Source organism: Dryobates pubescens, chromosome 29 (assembly GCF_014839835.1).
Source record: "Dryobates pubescens isolate bDryPub1 chromosome 29, bDryPub1.pri, whole genome shotgun sequence".
NCBI lineage: Eukaryota > Metazoa > Chordata > Aves > Piciformes > Picidae > Dryobates > Dryobates pubescens.
The window spans coordinates 2,284,721-2,305,819 of record NC_071640.1 but is presented as its reverse complement, the minus strand read 5'-3'; the positions used below and the strand labels follow the sequence as shown (position 1 = coordinate 2,305,819).

General features: G+C 56.3%; 1 protein-coding gene across 1 annotated transcript; it reads left to right on the top strand.

The window, feature by feature from the left end:
* The first annotated feature begins 9,187 nt into the window (after window positions 1-9,187).
* On the top strand, window positions 9,188-19,548 carry MYMK (myomaker, myoblast fusion factor). Its single transcript, XM_009896212.2, has 5 exons — window positions 9,188-9,322; window positions 11,840-11,954; window positions 15,754-15,902; window positions 16,738-16,854; window positions 19,402-19,548. Exons 1-5 carry the CDS (start codon window positions 9,188-9,190, stop codon window positions 19,546-19,548), a joined length of 663 nt encoding a protein of 220 aa, XP_009894514.1.
* Window positions 19,549-21,099: the final 1,551 nt, after the last annotated feature.

Genomic DNA, 21,099 nt, shown 5'->3' with positions numbered 1-21,099 from the left:
CTCCACCAAAAGTTCATCCAAGCCAAAGGATCTCTTTTCTTCCTCTTCCTTCCCTCCTTCCTTCCCTTCTTCCTTCCCTCCCTCCTTCTTTGCTTCCTTCCCTCCCTCCTTCCCTCCCTCCTTCATTGCTTCCTTCCCTCCCTCCTTCTTTGCTTCCTTCCCTCCCTCCTTCTTTGCTTCCTTTCTTCTTGCTTCCTCCCCTCCTTCCTTTATTCTTCCCTCCTTCTTGCTTCCTTTCTGTTTCCTTTCTTTTCTTCCTTCCTTTCTTCCTTTCCCCCCTCTTTCCTTTCTTTTCTCTTCCTTCCTTTCCCCCCTCTTTCCTTTCTTTTCTCTTCCTTCCTTTCCCCCCTCTTTCCTTTCTTTTTTCTTCCTTCCTTTCTTCCCTTTTCCCCCCTCCTTCCTTTCTTTTTTCCCCTCCTTCCTTCCTTCCTTTTTCCTCTTCTCTTCCTTCCCTCCCTGCAGCCCTGGAGGTGACTCAGCGCTTTCTGACGCAATTCCCATCTCATCGGAAAATTCCTGCCCAGCTCCCAGTGGCAACTGATTGCTCCCATAAATCAGGCAGTGTTATCCCCTGGCTCATGCAGCCCTGACCCTTCCTGGTGAAATCAGCAGGGGCGATGCCACCTCCTTGCTGGGACCAGGAAACAGCCCCAGGGACAAAACCCAGCGGAGAGCAGATCCAAAGCTCCATCCAGCGCCGCGTCAGCCGAACCCACGCAGCTCCAGTGCAGGGCTGCACCATCCCCAGCTCACACTACACTAAAAATGCACCCCCTGGAGCCAGGGCTGGGCCAATCCCAGATTCCACCACCCCAAGAGGTGGGCTCCTAGCTCAACAGTCACCCCAAGAGTGAACTAGCTCAACAGTCACCCCAAGAAGTGGGCTCCTAGCTCAACAATCACCCCAAGAGGTGAGCTCTTAACCTCAACAATCACCTCAAGAGGTGAGCTCCTCGCTCAACAGTCACCCCAAGAGTGAACTATCCCAACAGTCACCCCAAGAGGTGGGCTCCTATCCCAACAGTCACCCCAAGAGGTGGGCTCCTATCTTGCCACCCCAAGAGGTAGTCTCTTACCTCAACAATCACCCCAAGAGGTGAGCTCCTAGCTCAATAATCACCCTAAGAAGTCGGCTCCTACCTCAACAGTCACCCCAAGGGAATCACAGCAGCTGCCCAGCAGGCAGCTGCCAGGCCAGGCCATGCCATGCCAAGCAGAAGAAAACCCTTTCCATTTTGGAACAACCAAGAGGGAAAAGTCTGAGTGTGAGAGGCTTGAAAAGCATCAAAATACCTCAAGCTGAAAAATCCAGAGCAGCCTGGAGCTCCCCTCCCCTCCCAGCTCCTGCCATGCCATGCCAGCCCCAAAACCCACCCCTGGAGGCAGTGCTGCCTCCCAGAGCACACGGCTGTGGGTGCTGCTGGTGAGGCTGCAGGCAGGTCCAGCATCAATCAGGGGCAGGCAGGCTCAGACAACAGCGTTTTTCATCTCCCAGTCTCTGGCCTGAGCCTGAGGAATGATTTGCAGATGTTATTTACTGCTCTTGGCCTCGGAGTAAATTGAGACAAGATGCACCTGCATGGACAGCAAGAAGCTTTTCCCACCCCTCAGACGGTGTCTGAGGGCTGGTGTTGGACTTTCCCAGGGAAATTTAGGATCTGGGGGGAAGGTTCCTGAGCCAGCCCTGCTCCCTGCATCCTACTCTTGGGCATTCACCTCCTGGCACCACAGGAGGTGGGCTCTTACCCCGAGGGAATCAGAGCAGCTGCTCAGCAGGCAGCTGCCAGGCATGCCATGCCGTGCCATGTCGTGCCAGAGCATCCTGGGGCCATGCCTAATCCAGAGTGCAAATTAAAGGAGCAGCAGAGAGTCCAAAATAACCTCCTCCAGTGGAGGAGAGCTGACAGGGATTGCTTTGGCTGGAAAAGGGCCTGCAGAGGACAGGAGTTTCCTTGGCTGAAATGAGCTCAGCAAAGCGCTGGGCTGGCCACCGGTGCTGCTCAGCCGAGGGAAGACATCCTGTGCTGGGCAGGATCAGCCCTTTCTCACCCAGGAAGCAGTGGGGTGATCCCTTGGCTGGGGTCCCCATCCTTGACCTGGAGCAGAGAGCAGTGGTAAGGTCTGACCCAGGCACAAGAGCATCCATCCATGCTCCATCATGGAACACCTTCCCAAACCCGACCCAAGCCCCAGCCCTTGGGCCTGCTGGAGAGGGCACCCAGCACCCCTGAGCCCCAGGCACGTCCCTAGAGCAGGTCCTGCACAATGATGTCCCACACAACCTAACCTGCTGAACCACAGCCACAGGCTGCAGCCTCCCAGCATCACTTTCCCACCAGCAAAATGAGCCCTGCTCTGGCCCAGCCATGGGATGGCTTTGTCACAGCCACCTGCTCAGGTCCAGGAGAGCCAGGCTGGAGCAGGAGCAGGACTCTGTTGGCCCAGAGCTCTCCAGCAGCTTCATCTTTGCTCAGGGGCTGAGACAACTGACTGATTTTCCTTCTTTCTTTTTTTTCCCCAGACTGCTGACTCCTTTCCCCAGCACTTCTGCCCAGCTCCAGGCAGCGTTTCCAGGAGAGCCCAGCGTGCCACGGGCAGGTTTGAGCCAACCACAGAGCAAGTGAGGTCCTTGCACGGCCAGGACGCCGCCAGGGGGGACCAATATGTGGTGAAGCCACCCCCAGAGGAAAGAAAAGCCCTGGCAGCCAGCCCTGACTTCTTCTCAAGAGCTGTGGCTGTGCCCTGCCACTGGGTAACTAAAACATGCAGAAGGAGACCCAAAAAAACAGTCCCTTTTGGAGACAGTCCTGGTCCCTTGCAGAGCAGCCCACAGCACAGTGTTGGGCAAGGTTCCTCATCTCTGCCTGGCCAGCAGTGATTTATGGCCTGTGAGCATCAGGGTTTCATCCATGGAGGTTTGCAAAACACTGAGGCAAGCTGAAGGAGCCAAAGCCACCAAGCCTGCCCTGACCATCTGATTCCTATTAAAACCAAAGCTCTATCTCTGGGCACTTTGAGAGCCACAGATGACCACAGTGACCCCAGGTATGGTCATGGGCAGAGCTTCCACAGCTTTAAAATAAACCTCTCTTAAATTTCCACCCCCACCCCCCACCCCCCTCCCCACTTCCAGTTTGATTCTGTTTGTCCCCAGAGAGTAAGAGAGCCCTAGGAGAACCTGGAGCAGCTTCCAGAAGTGTCCTGCATGCTTAGAATGTTAGCTATGCATAGATTTAAAATAACCCAAACCAACCCAAGGCAACAAAAGCAAAGCCCAAACCAAGCCCCAAAGTGGAGCAGAGTTTTGTCTCCTAATGGAATGAGTCTGAGCCTTGGAGGGAAGCATGGGCAGGATTGTGCTGAGGGGCAGCAGCAGCTATGCAGCACTGCCAACCACAGGCATTCAGAACTCATGACTCAGACTCCCCTGAACCCTAAGCCTGGTTTTGTTCCCTGCTGGATTTGGAGCACCACAGCTTCAAGCTTCTCTCTTCCCCAGAGGGACATTGTTTTGACCAAGGGGGTCAGAGGTGAGACCTTCACATCAGCCCTCCAGGAGGGCTCTGGGAGTTGTGACTGAAAGCACTGACCCGAGAGGGTCCTGCTGAGAGCCTTCCTCAGGCAGGGCTGAGATGAGCTGCTGAGGGCTCCTGTTGGGAGCTGCTGTTGCAGGAACCATCTACATTCCCATGCTCCACGCTGCCCACACCACATCTCCTGCCTGGACAAGCTATGAGCTTAGCCCAAATCCCACAGGACTTCTGAACTCACCACTGGGGAGCTCACACCAGGTTCAGGTTTGGGCTGCTCACTCCAAGAAGGACACTGAGGGGCTGGAGCAGGTCAAGAGAAGGGCAACCAAGCTGCTGGGGAAGGGTCTGGAACACAGGGTTGGGGAGGAGCAGCTGAAGGACCTGGGGGTGTTTAGTGTGGAGAAGAGGAGGCTGAGGGGAGAGCTCATTGCTCTCTCCCTGGAAGGAGCTTGGAGCCAGGTGGGGGTTGGTCTCTTCTCCCTAGTCTCAGGTGATAGAACAAGAGGAGATGGCCTGCAGTTGTGGCAGAGGAGGATTAGGCAGGAGATGAGGAACAATTTCTTCACTGTAAGAGTGGTCAGGGACTGGCACAGGCTGCCCAGGGAGGTGGTGGAGTCCCCAGCCCTGGAGGTGCTCCAGAAACCTGTGGAGATGGCACTTTGAGGCCATGCTTTGGTGGCCATGGTTGGGTTGCTGGTTGGACTGGGTGATCTTAGAGATCTTTTCCAACCTTAATGATTCTATGAACACCATGAAAAGAATAATAACCACCCCCAGCATCACCACCCCCACCCCAAATTCAGCAGCCACCCCAGGACACCCTGAAGGGGGCCAGCAAAGGCAGTCTGGTGACAAGAGGAGAGATGTCCTCACCCTTAACACTCATATGCTTTCAGTGGGCCACAACAGAGGGCAGGAGAAGAGGGAAGAGTCATTCAGGAAGAAAGAAAGAGAGAAGCCTGCAAGCAAAACCCATCCCCAGTTTGTCCAACAGGGAGATGGGAAGGGGGAATATGGGTTTTTAAGCCTTGAGCTAAAGCTGCCCCAGATGGGGCCAGGCCTGATGGAGAAGGGAGATTTCAAGTGGCAATTTACTCCAGCAGTAAAAGGAGAAGGCTGCAGGTGCTTTGGCAGGGCTGGGGCTCAGACACAGCTGGTGGCTCTGTGTTTATTGGGCTCCCAGACCCTGGTGCCAGGGCCCACATGTGGATTTCAGCTCTCCAGAAAGCTCTCCTAGGGAATGGCTCTGATCAGAGGCTGTGGTGGGTAGGGAGAGGAATGGTCTCCAGGTGCTACAGCCCATCCCCTCTCCAGCCAGGTTGTGCCCATGGGCTGCACCATGCTTGCACCAGGCCCTTGCACAACAGAAGGATGGACTGCCCGAGGCAGAGCAGCAGCAGGACAAGAAATCCTCTCATGGTGCTCATCAGACTGCTTGGGGCTGCCTGTGCTGCTCCAGAGCCATCCCCCTCACACACACAGAACCATTGGCAAAGACCTCTGAGGCCATCAAGTCCAACTACCAGCCCAGCCCCAGCATGGCCATTCAACCATGGCCTGAAGTTCCATGGCCACATGTTCAGCATCCTGCTGAACCCAGGCAGCAGCCAGGAGCCTTCATCCCTAAGTCCAGAGACAAAGGGTTGTGGAGGTGAGGAACTGGATTCAGAAGCAGTAGCAGGAGTGGTAAAGCAACACCCTGAGGGAAGCACTGCCTGGCACAGCTCTCCCTGCATCCCTGCTCACAGCCATGCTTGGGGTACAGCCCTGGCAGGTGCCAGCCTGTGTAGAAGCTCAGCCTTGACTCCTTGTGTCCCAGAATCACACAATCCCACCATGGGGAGGGTTGGAAGGCACCTCTGAAGGCCATCCTCTCCAAAACCCTTCCTCAAGCAGGGGCACCCACAGCAGCTTGCCCAGGAGCACAATGCCCCAGCTGGGGTTGGGAGCTCTCCAGACCAGGGAGCTCTCTGGGCAGCCTGCTCCAGCACCCTCACAACAATAAAGTTTCTCCTCCTGTTCAGATGGAACCTCCTGGGTTCCAGTTTGTGTCCCTCACCCCTTGTCCTGTCCCTGGGCACCACTGAGCAGAGTCTGGCCCTAGCCTCTTGCCCCTGAGCACTGCTCAGATCCCATCTGGGGCTGCTCTTCTCCAGGCTCTCAGCCTCTCTCAGCTGTGATTGTCACCACCATTTCCAGCCCTGGGGGAGACTGAGCAGGTTTCAATCCCAACACTGCCTACACCACACACAGATGCAAGACCCATCCCATGCTCACCCCAAGGAGAACACAGTCCCCACGGCCCCAGCTGGCACAGATCCCTCATCCTCTCCTGCAAGCTATCGCCCTCAGATGCCAGAGAAACCAGGAGTGTGCCTCTCTCCTTGCCTGCAGTGTCTGAGCTGAAAGGGTGGAGGTGCCTCCAGAAAGGCATGGTTAATGTTACCCTGGAAGGCTCCAGGACAGCATACCAGAACCTGGTTTTGGCATCTGGGAGCCACTTTTCAGCCATATGTATCACCGCTCCTGCCTGAGCTCTGGTCCACACAAAATTAGCCCTGTGGAATGTGCACTTCAGATTTGCTTTCCAGAAGCACTTAAACTGCAGGAGCTCAAAACTTGCTCTTTCTTACATTTCCTACCTGTAGAGGAGAGGAGAAACAAAGCCCTGGCCCTTTGTTCTTTGGGTCCCTTCCCGGGAAGGTTTGCAGAGCTCCCGGGCTAGGGCTGAGCTTTTGTTTGCAGCCTGAACAAAGACCTCTTAAGCAGCAGCTCTCTCCAGGAGCTCACCACCTGCCTGCCCCTCGCCTCCTGGTTGGCTTTGGGGGGTCTCTGTTTCAGTCATAGCTACAACAACAACATCTGCAAACTGGGGGACACACACACACACACACTTATTTCCCCCTCCCCACCCCCTGCCTACAGCGCTGGCTGCAACCTAAATGCCAGCCCAGGGCATGCAGCTGGGAGAGTGAAAAGAAATGCACCAAAATAAACCACCACCAACAGCAAAAGAGATTAAAAATCCCCAAACCCAGCCAGCTGTGGAATGGTTCCTTGCTCCTGAGAGCTGCAACACTTCCCTGCTCCAAGGGGCGCTCGCTGAGGTTGGCACTTGCTGCATCCAGCAGCCAAGAGGCTTTGCTTTCCGGGGGCATCCAGCTGAATGTTGGGCAGAGGATGAGGATGAGAGTGAGGGCTGGAGGGTGGGGATGAATTCATCAGCTGCTTGATCATATCTTTCAGCTGCTTGATCTTGTCTTTCTGCTGCTGCCATCTGGCTTCTTGCACAACCACCACCTTCAAGCGGTGGCTTGGTGCACAACCACCACGGCCTTGCACGACGGTCCCACGAAGGCGAGTGGGGCTGCTCTGCACCCAGCTGTGGAAGGCTGTCCTCACCCCCAGCTTGCAGTGGTGGTTTCATACCAACCTCATGGGCACAGAAACGAGGTGGAGGTGGTCTGCTTAGCCAGAGCAGGTTGTGCAAGGAGTTAACCCCAAGCCCACGGGAACAAAGGATAGGGCACAGGAAAGGAACAGGGCACCGGAGTGAGCTGGTCCTTGGCTCTGCTTCCCGCTCAGGGCTGGACACCTGAGGAGAAGCAGGGTAGTTATGGGCTGGCTTGGGATCAGCTTTCATAGTAGACAGGGACACCAGAGGCTCTCACTATTTGTTGGAGGAGATTCAGTTCTCATAAAGTAATTTTGGTTGGACTTGGCCTTCCCGATCGTCAAGGCCAGCCCTCAGCCCAGCACTAAGCCATGGCCCTCAGCACCGTGCCTCCACGGCTCCTAAACCCCTCCAGGGATGAAGGAGGACTCCACCACTGCTCTGCTCCAGGACTTAACACTTCCAGTGAAGAAACCTTTTGTAATGTCCAACCTAAACCTCTCCTGGCACAACTTGAGGTCATTTCCTCTCCTCCTATCACCTCTTTCTTGGAAGAGGAGACCAACCCCACCTGGCTCCAAGCTCCTTCGAGGGAGAGAGCAATGAGCTCTTCCCTCAGCCTCCTCTTCTCCACACTAAACACCCCCAGGTCCTTCAGCTGCTCCTCCCCAGCCCTGTTCTCCAGACCCTTCCCCAGCAGCTTCTGTTGCCCTTCTCTTGACCTGCTCCAGCCCCTCAATGTCCTTCTTGGAGTGAGCAGCCCAAACCTGAACCTGGTGTGAGCTCCCCAGTGGTGAGCTCAGAAGTCCTGTGGGATTTGGGCTAAGCTCATAGCTTGTCCAGGCAGGAGGTGTGGTGTGGGCAGCATGGAGCATGGGAATGTAGATGGTTCCTGCAACATCAGCTCCCAACAGGAGCCCTCAGCAGCTCATCTCAGCCCTGCCTGAGGAAGGCTCTCAGCAGGACCCTCTCGGGCCAGTGCTGTCATGCTGCCGCGCCGTTCCCACCACACACACATCGGCCCTGCGCTCCCCCTCCCGGAGCCCTTTCCAGCTTGGCTGGAGCAGTTCGAAGAGCATTTTTCTCTCCTTGCATTCCTGCCTTTCCACCAGACCCCCCGGCCCCCCTCCCTCCCCTCCCCGGGGGTCAGGCAAGCCCATCCCACCAGCCTCAGGAGCAGACGGTGGCTCGGATCACCACCCCAAAGCCGCAGCCACAAAGGCTGTTGTTGCTCAAGCACAACATTCCTGCTCCCTGCGTCCTGGGAGCAGCTGTACCGAGGAGGGGGGGGGCGGAAAATGAGAGAGGGAGATGCTGAGAATCCCTGCGAGGCTCCAAGGAAAAGAAATTAACCCAGGAGGGGAGCAGCAGTGATATCATAAACCAGCATCGTAAAAAGGAGAGGAGCCACTGAGTGGATTAGCAGCCCAAAGGCTGCTTGGCTTTGGGTTTCTTTTCCTCCAGCTCCTCTGCACCTCATGGGGAGCTGCTCAAATTCCTCCATCCCGGAGACACTCAGCTCCTCGGTTCCAGACAGAGCTCCTGGAGGGAGCTGAGGGCAAGGCTGAGACAACTCCACCTACCTCCAACTCCATCTCACACCTGCCTGCTACGTGAGCCCTGTGCCCTCCTGCTTGGTGTGAGATGCTGCCTGGGGTGAGCTCCTCGCTCTGCTGGAGCAGCCACTGCAGCTCAGCTTTTCTGGGCAAATAAAAGGCAGGTTTGGAGCTTGCTTTGTCTGTCTCAGGTACAGCAAAGGCAGCAGGTTGGCTTCTGATGGTTTAAACCCCCCTGGTACCTGCCCTGTCCCAGCTCTTCCCTGCTTTGTGCCAGCATGGAGCAGGAGGTGATGCTGCCATGCATCTTGCCCCAGGCTCAGCATGGGGACGGCAGGGGGGGCAGAGGTGAAGTGTCCCCATGGGGGAGCAGTCAAAGCCACCACCCTCACCCAGCCCTGACACCAAGCCTGCGAGGACAACATTCCCCTTCCCTCCTTTGGAAACCGTGTGGAGGCACAGAGCATCTGCTGCCAGGAGCCCACCAGCTGCCTCAGGAATTCCCCTGCTGGGGAGAGACAGGAGCCCAGGGGGTGGCTGTGGTGGGGGTGGCCGTGGTGGGGGTGGCAGCAGCAGCTGCTCCCTGCTCTCAGCCCTCCCGGCCACGCAGGGCATTTAAATTTTAAAGCACACCCAAGCCAGCTTCTCTTCTCCACCGTCTCTGTCCAGCTCAGACAGACCCCCATCCCTGGGAGGCAGCAGCCATGGGTTCACTGGTGGCCAAGCTCCTTCTGCCCACCCTCAGCACCTTGGTCTTCCTCCCTGTCATCAGCATCGCGGCCAGGCGGCGCTTCCACATGGAAGCCATGGTCTACTTCTTCACCATGTTCTTCATGGCGGTAAGATGCCCCTCTGCCCCCCTCCCCCCTGCATGTTTCTTCCCCCCTGAATGCTCTCTGCATCAGAACCCCACCAGCAAAGGCAGCTGGAGCTCACCCAGCAGCAGCAAGCAAGCATGACCCCCAGAATATCCATCCCCAGTGATTTCCCACCAGGTGACAAAGCGTCTCCTGAGCCAGGCTGGTTCCTCAGCACCAGGGGAGCTTTAGGTTGGACAAGAGGAGCAATTTCTTCCCCCAAATGGGTTGCCAAGCCCTGGGCCAGGCTGCCCAGGGCAGTGGTGGAGTCCCTATCCCTGGAGGGGTTTAAAAGCTGTGGGGAGGTGGTGCTGAGGGCTGTGGTTCAGTGGTGCCCTGGCAGTGCTGGCTTAGCAGCTGGGCTGGATGCTCTTGGAGGTCCTCCCCAACCTCAGCAGCGGTATGATTCTGGGTGTGGTGCTGAGTTCTCCAGGTCAGGCTGCCCTGTGGGGTGGCCTCACCTGGGTGTGCTGGGGCAGCTCTGCCAGGTCCATCAAGTCTACAGGAGTGGGCAATCAAGAAGTAAATAAAATCCCAAGCAAGCCTCCCCTCTCCCAGCTCCCCAGGGAAGCCAGACAGCCACAATTCCATTTCACACCACTTCTGTGTCTGCTCCACCTCCCGGGGAAGTTCACTTGGAAAGTTGGCAGGTGCTGGGCTGGGAGGTGGACCAGGTCCTTGCCCGGGAGGTGCAAGAGGCACAATGTCTGTGCATGGGGAAAGGAAGGAAGGGAAGGCAGCTGCCAGCGTGGTCGGGGGAGGGGGGGTGGGGGGTGGAAGGGCAGCAGCTGCTGCTGTTGCCTTTCTTGCAGCATCCCACTCCTCCTCCTCCTCCTCCTCCTCCCTTGGAGAGCTGAGCAGAGCAGGGAAAGCATTTGTCCGGCACAGACAAGTGCTGCGGCGGCGGCCAGAAACAGGCTCTTTGTCTTCCATCCCTTCTTTCCCCTCCCCACCCCCTGTCTCCAGACACCCCAAAGCCAATCTCAAACAGAGAAAAGAATCACAGCCCTGCTGCAACCTTCTCCAGGAGCTGCAGAGAGCCAAAGGACTCAGAGCACTTCCCATTGTAAGGAACAGCAGCGGCCCCACCGCGCCGGGACAGCCAGGGGTGGCCCAAGGGCTCCTGCCAAGCAGCCAAGGGACTCAGAGCAAAGCACGGGGCTGAGCCACTAGAAACCCTGCAGGGCTGAGGGCTGGGAGGGCACTGGGAGCATTCACAGGGCCATGGGACCACAGGATCTTTAAATCATGGCATCACAGAAACAGAATCAGAGCATCATGGAATCAGAAGCATGGCAACATGGAATCAGAGAAGCACAGAGTCAGGGAATCATAAGACCTCAGAGTCAGGGAATCATAAGACCTCAGAGTCAGGGAATCATAAGACCTCAGAGTCAGGGAATCAGGGAACCACAAAGTCAGCAAACCATGGCATCACAGGACCATGCAACCAGGGAATGACAGATTCAGGGAATCACAAAACCAAGGAATCATGGAGCCACAGAACTGGCTAGGGTGGAAGAGACCTCGGAGGTCATCAAGTCCAACCTCTCACCCAGAGCTCACAATCCACCACTGCTGCTAAGCCACCACTGCAGCAGCACATCCCTCAGCACCACCTCTGTGCATCTCTTAAACACCTCCATGGATGGGGACTCCACCACCTCCCTGGGGCAGCCTGTTCCAGTGCCCTTTCTGTGATGGAATTTCTCTTCCCATCCAACCTAAAGCTCCCCTGGCACAACCTGAGGCTGTTCCCTGTCACTCCTTGCATGTCAGAAGAGACCAAATCCCACCCCCCACTCCAACCTCCTTTGGAGCAGTTGTAGAGGGTGGTGAGGTCTCCCCTCAGCCTCCTTTTCTGAAGGCTAAACCACCCCAGCTGCCTCAGCTGCTCCTCTGATCGCCCTGGGGGGCTTCTCTTGGCTTGGTTTGTGCCTCCATGGCACTGGGGTTGGGGTTTATTTGCCAATAAGCTAATCAATGAGCTAATGGGCAGGAACCAGCAGCTTTTAGGGCATGCACTAATGAGTGAATTCCTCAGCATTCAGCCCTTGGCCACTGCAAGCCCTGGTTAGCCTGGACACTGACCTGGCCCCCAGACACATGTCATCAGGGCACTCATTCTGAGCTGCTTGACAAGAATCTTTCCCAACTGCAACCACAAGCCCTGAGTTCTTCTGCTGGGGAGGACAACCCTGCACAGCCCATGGCTCATCCCAATGCAGCTTGGTCATCAGATTGCAAAGCCTGGGGTGGCTCAGGAGGCAAACCAAAGCTTGCCCACAGAGAATCTGTGCTATGCTGATGCTCAGGAGGTTTGCAGTTGGGAATGGTGAACATCAGCTCCCAGATACATGCAGTACTGCTCTGTCCTGGCTGGGGAACCTCTCCACAGCCACCCAAAGGCTGTTTCAGAGCAGCTGAGGAGTTCCTTGCAGGTCTGTGGGTAAGGAATTCAGGGGGGTTAATGGTTTGTTTGGGGGTTTTATTGACTAGTTTTACCACGTGTGTGATGGTCCTGGCCTCTCGGTGCTGTGCTTCATGCGCTACGACATCCTGGAGTACTTCAGCATCTATGGAACAGCTCTGTCCATCTGGGTGTCCCTGATGGGTAAGCAGTGCTCTCTCCTGGTTCCCCTGCTGAGCACCAGGTCAGGAAGGATCTGTTGGCACCACTGGGGGGGATGGTTACTCGGCACAGGCCCCAGAAATGAGGTTGTCTTTGAGCTCCCGTCTGAAAGGGGTAAGTCTGAGACTGTCTTTTGTGGAAGCTCAGAATTCCAGAGCAGAAGGGACCTCTGGAGATCATCCAGTTCAACCTCCTGCTAAAGCAGAGCACCCACAGCAGCTTGCCCAGGAGCACAGCTCCCAGCTGGGGTTGGAAGCTCTCCAGACCAGGAGGCTCCACACCCTCTCTGGGCAGCCTGCTCCAGCACCCTCACACCAAAGAACTTTCTCCTCATGCTGAGATGGAACCTCCTGGGTTCCAGTTTGTGTCCCTTGCCCCTTGTGCCACTGTCCCTCTGCCTTGCACATCTCCTCCCAACAGCAGAATGATTCATTCCAGACTGGCAAGCAGCACATGCAGCCAGGTGCTTCAGTCCAAGGCAGGGCAGGATCACAGAATTCCAGCTTGGAAGGGGCCCCAAGGATCACTTGGTCCAAGATGGCTTAGTTTGCCTGACAGAAAAGGTTTCAATCTCTCATTTCTCTTCATTTCCCCCCATCCTGAGCCCACCAGAGTGTCCTGTCCTGACCTGGGGGGGAGGGGAGGGCATTAAAAGGTGTAGAATCTGCCCCTTCCCTTGGCAGCCTGCAGATCAAAGAGGTTTAGGCAAAACAAATCTATCTTCCTGGTTCATCAAAAACCCTGATGGGAAACTTCCTTTTCATTGCATATCTTGACCCTGGCCATCTCAGCTCACATTTTCTCTGCCCACATTCCCTTCACTCTGTTTTTCCCCCTCCCTCTTACTTTGTCCCTTATTTGCCACTGAAACAAGGTACAACAGGAATGGGGGAAAACCCCAGAGACAGAATGGAACAGGATGAAAACTTTGAACCTGCTATTTCCACTCTCTTTTTGGAAGGGTCTTGGTACTGCTGATAGGAGAAGAGAGAAGGGTTAAGGGGAGAGGGCTGAGGGGACAATCCCTTTCCAACAGCAAAGGCTTTGCTCAACAGATTCAAACCATCTCCAGCAGCTGCCCACCCAGGCCCTGCTCCAACCAGGCAGGGTCCCCAGTCCTCCTGTTGCTGAGCTGGGGTCACCAAGCTGCTGGTACAGCCCCAGAGCACCCTCAGGATCTTCTTCTCTGTCCCTCGGGGCTCTATGGATCATGCAGGACCTGGAATGGCAGAGTTCCTACAGCTCCAAGTCACCCTCAGGATTTTCTTCTTTGCCCCCTCAGGGCTCCAGGGCAGAACCTCAGCCGAGGTTGCAGCCCCTGAGCCCAGCACAAACCATAGGGCAGCACCAGGCACAGGTCCACCCCTGGTCCCTTTTCCAGGATAGGCAACAGGATAAATGATCACAGAACCACAGAATGGTTTGGGTTGGAAGGGACCTTAAGAAGCATCTCCAGCATTAACCAGGCTGCATCCAGGTTGGTCAGAATTAACCCTCCAGATCCAACCCCCCTGCCATGGGCAGGGACAGCTTCCACCAGACAGGGTTGCTTAAGGGGGGAATAAAAAGATGAGTGAGGAGAACATTAACCTTAGAAGCAGCTCTTTGCCCCCAGGGTGGGCTCCCAGCCTGCTGCTGGCACTTGAGTGCCCTCTCTGCTCGGGCAACGGAGCAAATCATCCCTGAAGGGGAATCGTCAGTGGATGACAGCAGTGTCAGGGTAGGTCAGAGCTGATCCAGACACTTTGGCTCCTTGCAGCAAAAAACAATTCAACTTGATTGCTTCATTACTGCACTCAGACAGCTTGAGAAGAAGAAAAGGGGGGGGGGGGAGGAGGAGGAGAACCCAAAACAACAACAACAAACCCCCAAATCCTGGCCTGCGAGGTTTAAAACATCGACCCGGAGGGAGACAGCGGAGATTAAACTGCGGACATTATCCCTTAGCCAAACTCCCTATAAAACCTCGATCCAAGGACAGGGAAGGGGGTGGGGAGTGCAGGCCAGGGAAGCCTCTTGCTGTGGCTTGTAAAGCCCCAGAGCGCACGGCGTGGCCGCAGCCCCTCGGGCAGGCTTCCCGGAATGCAAATCCGGGACAGCCATAACACAGCTGTGCGAGCTGGGGGGAGAAGAAAAAAGCAGGGAGCCTCCCGGGATCCATAACTTTTATCAGTTATTAGCCAGCTCTGGGCTCAACAAAAGCCTCTCCTAATTTACTCACACTGCTGACTTCCAGCCTGCAAACCTCAGGCAGGTGTGGAGCAGCCTGGTCCCCGTGGCGGGGCAGAGCGCGTCGGGGCAGGAGGGACCCTCGAAGGGTCGTCTGCCCCAACCTGCCCCCAAGGCAGGTTGTGGGGGGTCCCATCACAGTGACCTGCTGGCCACACTTTTCCTAGTGCACCCAAGAGGGCAGCTCAGCTCCTCTTGGTTTCTCTCCCCCACTCTCTGCTGCAGGACAGAAGCCACCCAGGGTGACACACCACCCAGCAGGGCAGCGGGTGAGCTTGCCAAGCTTTGCTTGACAGCAATCAGAGAGTCAGAGAACTGTCAGGGTTGGAAGGGACCTTAAGGGTCAGCCAGTCCCAACCCCCCTGCCATGGGCAGGGACACCTCACACTACAGCAGGTTGCTCACAGCCACCTCCAGCCTGGCTGCAAACACCTCCAGGCAGGAGGCTGCCACCACCTCCCTGGGCAACCTGTGCCAGGCTCTCACCACCCTCCTGGGGAACAACTTCTTCCTCACATCCAATCTCAATCTCCCCACTTCTAGTTTTGCTCCATCCCCCCCAGTCCTATCCCTCCCTGACCCCCTCAAAAGTCCCTCCCCAGCTTTCTTGGAGCCCCCTGCAGATCCTGGAAGGCCACAATGAGGTCTCCTCAGAGCCTTCTCCTCTCCAGCCTGAGCAGCCCCAATATCGAGTTTGACCCTGAATGTCTGCAGGGATGGGGCCTCCACCAGCTCTCTGGGCAACCTGTTCCAGTGCTCCACCACCTTCACAGTGAAAAACCTCCTCCTAATGTGCAACCTAAATCTACCCTGCTCCAGTTTCAAGCTGCTGGCCCCCATCCTGTCACTACATGTCCTGCCCAAGCAAGGTGATGGAGCCAGCACGTTTGGGAGGGCTGGAGATGAATGATGAACCTAAAAGTGGATTGCAGGCTGCCCAGGTGCAAGCATCCTTGCAGTCACCTCTGACTTCTGAGTCAAGGCAGGAAAGAAATCCAGGTGGGGAATCTCCTTTAGCTTCCATGTGCAGCACTGAATGTTCATAGAGCCATGGAATAGTTTGGGTTGGAAGGGACCCCTGAAGGTGCCAACCCCCTGCAGCCAGCAGGGTCATCCCCAACTAGAGCAGGTTGCTCAGAGCCCCAAACAACCTGAGCTGGGATGGTTCCAGGGATGGGGCAGCTCCCATCTCTCTGAGCAACCTGGGCCAGGCTCTCACCACTGTCAGGGTGAAAAATGTCTTCCTTCTCTCCAGCCTAAATCTTCCCTCTTTTAGTTTAAATCCCTCACTCCTTCTCCTGTCACAGCATAAGACCTCTAAAATCAGCTCCTAGCCCCAGCACTCAGACATCTCAGGATAGTTTGCTTTGCACACACACTTCCCACCCCTCCCCGTGCCTCAGTTTCCCCAGCTGTGAGGCAAGAGCAAACCAGACCTGGATGCAATGCTGAGGGTCCCCAGGGCAGGTAGGGCAGAGCCCAGTAAGCCTTTAGGGGAGCAGCCAAGGATGGGGGGTGGGTGAACTGATGTCCCCTGTGCTTGGTGCCCCAGCCCTGGCAGAGTTTGATGAACCCAAGAGATCGACCTTCATCATGTTTGGTGTCCTCACCATCGCCCTGAGGATCTACCACGACCGCTGGGGCTACGGCGTCTACTCGGGACCCATCGGCACGGCCGTGCTGGTGATCACTGTCAAATGGGTACGGAGGGAAGGGCCCCCTGCCGGTGCCCACGGCAGGGAAAGGGCTGAGCCCAGCATGGGGAAGGAGGGGGAGAGGGGGTGGGGGTCCAGCCTGTGCCATCGGTTTGCCTCCTTGAGGTCCGGCTCTCACAGCACAGCCCAGCAGGAGCAGAACTCCTCCCTCAACCTGAGCAGCGAGCGGGCAGGCAGCAAGCAGCCTTAGCGAGGAGCCCCAGGTTTGAGTGCTCTGAGCAACCCACCACACCTCCTGGCCCTGCATGCCACAGTCACAGCATGGCCCAGGTTGGACAAGACCTCTAAGATCATCCAGTCCAACCATTCTCCAGCTCTGCCAAGCCTGGTGCTGAACCATGGCCCTCAGCACCACAGCTCTGCATCTTCCAAACACCTCCAGGGCTGGGGCTTCGAGCAGCTCCCTGGGCAGCCTGCTCCTGTGGCTCAGGACCCTTCCAGTGGAGCTGGAGTTCAAGCTAAACCTCCCCTGGTGCAACTCGAGGCTATTTCCTCTCATCCTGTTGCTTCTTACCTGGGACAAGACACCAACATCCACCCAGCTTCAGCCTCCTTTCAGGGAGCAACGAGGTCTCCCTTCAGCCTCCTTTCCTCCAGGCTGAACAAGCCCAGTTCCCTCAGCTGCTCCTCGTTGTGATCAGGGCTGAAGGAGGACCCTTTGCAGCATGCAGGGGGAGATGCTTCCCCCATGCAGACAGAGCCCACAGCCTAGGGGAGCTGGGCTGGGGGCTTTGTGTGGCTTTATTTCAGCGTTCATGGGATCTTCTGGCTGCTCCTAAAGCCAGGTGGCTACACTCTGTGCTCTCTCTCTTTCCTTCCAGCTACAAAAGATGAAAGAGAAGAAAGGGCTCTACCCAGACAAGAGTGTCTACACCCAGCAGATTGGGCCTGGCTTCTGTTTTGGGGCATTAGCACTGATGCTGAGGTTCTTCTTTGAGGTACCTGTCTGCACTCTCCCTCAGCACGGCTTTACAAGGGTGTAAAGGATGTTACTGAGACAGGAGACCTCCCTTCACACCACTGGGCTGCATCCAGCCTTGGACAACACCCAGCTCAGGTGCAGGTCTCCAGGGTTGGTGTGCCAGGGTCTGGTGGCAGGGACTGAGGTCCCTCCCTGCTTGTCCCCCTCCCCTGGGCCACTGTCCACGGTGTGGGCAGTGACTGACACACAGGGTGACGGTCACTCGCTTTTGCCCCTGGGAAATGAGTGGCAAGGACCACCCCTGCTTCAGCCCTGGCAAGGGTGGGGAGGGACCTCAGACATCACCAGGTCCAACCCCCTGCCAAAGCAGGATCACCTGGAGCAGGTCACACAGGAACACATCCAGATGAGGCTTGAAAGTCTGCAGAGAAGGAGACTCCACAAGCTCTCTGGGCAGCCTGCTGCAGCGCTCCATCACCCTCACAGCACATGTGGCCCTCCAAACGGTTCTGTCATATCCTGGGGGGCGGGGGAGGGGGGGGCGATTTGGAAATGGGACATGGGTGACTTAAGGACACCTCATGGAACCACGGCAGGGACTGGCTACAACCCAAGCACAGCCGGATCCAGAGCTGGCTCACACCAAAGACAAGACTCTCAGCTGACTCCCCCAGGAGCGCTCAGCCTCATGCTCACAACCTTTTGCTCCCAGCACTGACCGCTCCACCCACCCTGCCCCAACCAAACCCATCTGTCCCACACGGGGGCAGCGACCCCCACCCTCCCTCCCCACAGCCACATCTGCCACGGTCCTGCCCGCTCTCGACCCTGCCCCTTGCTGCTGCTCCGAGCGTCGGCAGCCGCTGGCTACAACCTCCCAGCCGTCCCCGAGGATTCCTTTTCAAAGCATTTGGTAATTGCAAATTCTAGCAGAACATAAAAATGTCACTTAGCAGCCACCACCTCCTTCCCCCCCCACACCTCCCCCTTCCCCTTCCCCTTCCCTTCCTTTCCCCCCTCCCCCTTCCCAGCGCCCCGGCCCCGCCGCCGCCGCCGCTGCGTCCTTCGCGGGGTAATGAAACACTTCATTCAGAACCCGGGAAACGTGCAAATTGGAACCTGTTAAACCCACTTGGCTCGGGGGGCTGGGGCTGGGGTTTGGGGTTGGTTTGTTTCTCTCTTCTCTTTTCTTTTTTTAAGGCTGGAAATCCTTTTTATTCTTTAATTGTTTGTTGTTTTTTTTCCCTGTGACAGAGGCAAAAATCTCAGGAATTTGGGTTGATTTCTCCCTCTCCCTCTCCCTCTCCCTCTCCCTCTCCCTCTCCCTCTCCCTCTCCCTCTCCCTCTCCCTCTCCCTCTCCCTCTCCCTCTCCCTCTCCCCCTCCCTTCCCTTCCCTTCCCTTCCCTTCCCTTCCCTTCCCTTCCCTTCCCTTCCCTTCCCTTCCCTTCCCTTCCCTTCCCTTCCCTCTCCCTTCCCTTCCCTTCCCTTCCCTTCCCTTCCCTTCCCTTCCCTTCCCTTCCCTTCCCTTCCCTTCCCTTCCCTTCCCTTCCCTTCCCTTCCCTTCCCTTCCCTTCCCTTCCCTTCCCTTCCCTTCCCTTCCCTTCCCTTCCCTTCCCTTCCCTTCCCTTCCCTTCCCTTCCCTTCCCTTCCCTTCCCTTCCCTTCCCTTCCCTTCCCTTCCCCTGATTCCTTCCTCTTTTTTTGGCTGTTTGCAGAGAGCTTGAGGAGGGTGGGTTGAGATTAGGTGTTAGAACAAGGTTTGGGTAGGGGAATTAGACTGGGTATTGGATTTAGACTGGATATTAGATTTAGACTGGGTGTTAGACTGGGTATCAGAATTAGACTGGTCATCAGAATTAGACTGGGTGTTAGACTAGGTGTTAGAATTAGACTAGATGTTAGACTAGATATCAGAATTAGATTAGGTATCAGAATTAGACTGGATGATAGATTTAGACTGAGTATTAGATTTAGACTGAATATCAGAATTAGACTGGGTGTTAGCCTAGATGTTAGAATTAGACTAGATGTTAGACTAGATATTAGAATTAGATTAGATACCAGAATTAGACTGGGTATCAGAATTAGACTGGATGATAGATTTAGATTGGGTATTAGAATTAGCTTAGATATTAGAATTAGACTGGATATTAGGGTTAGACTAAATACCAGATTTAGCCTGGATATCAGAATTAGACTAGATGTTAGATTTAGACTGGACATTAGAGTTGGACTAGATATTAGACTTAGACTAGACACCAGATATAGACTGGAAGTTAGATTTAGGCTGGATATTGGGAGCCAATTCTTACAGTGAGGGTGGGGAGACCCTGGCACAGGCTGCCCAGGGACCTTGTGGATGCCCTCTCCTTGGGGGTTGTTCCAGGCCAGGCTGGATGAGGCCTTGAGCAGCCTGGGCTGGTGGGAGGTGTCCCTGCCCATGGCAGGGGGCTGGAACTGGCTGATCTCAAAGGTCCCCTCCAGCCCAAAGGGTTCTGTGCAGCTGGGGGGGTGATGCCTTGCACCCACAGCAGCTCTCACTGCCTGCTCTCCCCTCTTGCAGGACTGGGACTACACCTACGTGCACAGCTTCTACCACTGTGCCCTGGCCATGGCCTTCGTGCTGCTGCTGCCCAAGGAGAACAAGAAGGCTGGGGGGGGTGGGACCCCTGCCAAGCTGGACTGCTCCACCCTCTGCTGCTGTGTCTGAGGGCACTGCAGCTGCTGCTCCCAGGGTGGTGCACCCAGCAGCAAGCTGTGTTTTCCTCTGGGAAACCAGCACCTTCTCCCACCAGCCCTGTGCAAACAGCCAGGCTTTCCTCCCTGGGAGGTGCTCCCCTGTCCACCCCCAGCCCTGTGCTCACAGCCAGGCTTTCCTCCCTGGGAGGTGCTCCCCTGTCCACCACCAGCCCTGTGCTCACAGCCAGGCTTTCCTCCCTGGGAGGTGCTCCCCTGTCCACCCCCAGCCCTGTGCTCACAGCCAGGCTTTCCTCCCTGGGAGGTGCTCAGCCCCAGCCAAGGCTGCACTTCCACTTTGCTCCATACCCAATCTTCTCCCTAGAGAAGCACTTGCCTGGGCTGGGCACCCCTGTGCTCTCAGGGCACATCACCTGCACCAGCCCAGGAGGACCCAAGATTTCCTCCTGTTCAGATGGAACCTCCTGGGCTCCAGTTTGTGCCCCCTGCCCCTTGTCCTGTCCCTGGGCACCACTCAGGAGAGCCTGGCCCCAGCCTCAAGCTCTTGCTGAGCACTGCTCAGCTCCCCTCTGGGGCTGCTCTTCTGCAGGCTCTCAGCCCCAAGGCTCTCAGCCTTTGCTCCTCACAGAGCTGCTCCAGGCCCCTCAGCAGCTTTGTAGCCTGCACTGGATGCTCTCCAGCAGGTTCCTGTCTTGCTTGACCTGGGGAGCCCAGAGCTGGACCCAGCTCTCCAGATGTGGCCTCACTAGTGCAAAGCAGAGGAGACTGAGACCCTCCCTTGCCCAGCTGGCTGCACTCTTTTTGAGCTCCCCAGGGGACCACTGGTTGTCCCCTCCAGGCAGGTGTGCCCAGCAGGAGCAGCCAGGGCTCCACCTGCAGCAGCTGTGTTTTTGGTGAGACATTCACTGTTTTATTTATGCTTTCTCTTGGTGTAAATAATCCTTGCTGACAAAGACTTTGTAACAGCAGTGTTTCCTAAGCAGTGCAAGAAACTTACCAGCTCAGCCCCTGCCCAGCTGAGGGCAGATGCCAGCCCCCAAAGCAGAGCTCTGCCCAGAGAATCACGGAGTTGTTTTGCTTGGGAAAGGCTTCCAGGATCATTGAGTCCAACCATCAACCACCATGGCTGCTCAACCATGTCCCAGAGTGCCGTGCCCACAGGTTTCTTGGTCACCTCCAGGGATGGGGACTCCAGCACCCCACCCTGGGTAACCTATTCCAATGCCTGACCCCTCCCTTCCCCCTGCTCACAGCCCCCAGCCCGGAGGGAGCTGCCCCATTGGGCACTTGGTCCTTGCAGCCATGGCTGGGCAGCAGGTGCCCTGACTGAGAGCTTCGTTTAGGGTGGAAAGGACATGGAAAATCAGAGAGGCAGGGCAGAGAAGGTCCTGGAAGGGGGGTGGAGGGCTGTGAGCCTCCAACATCTCCTCTAACAGAGTATTTACTATAGCAGAAGTGGATGATTTATTTAGCCTGACTGGGAATAGTGCCAAGCCTCTGTGTCATGGGCAATTAGAGCAGTATTGATATACAGTGATGGCCACAGAAAGCCCACATTAAGCCT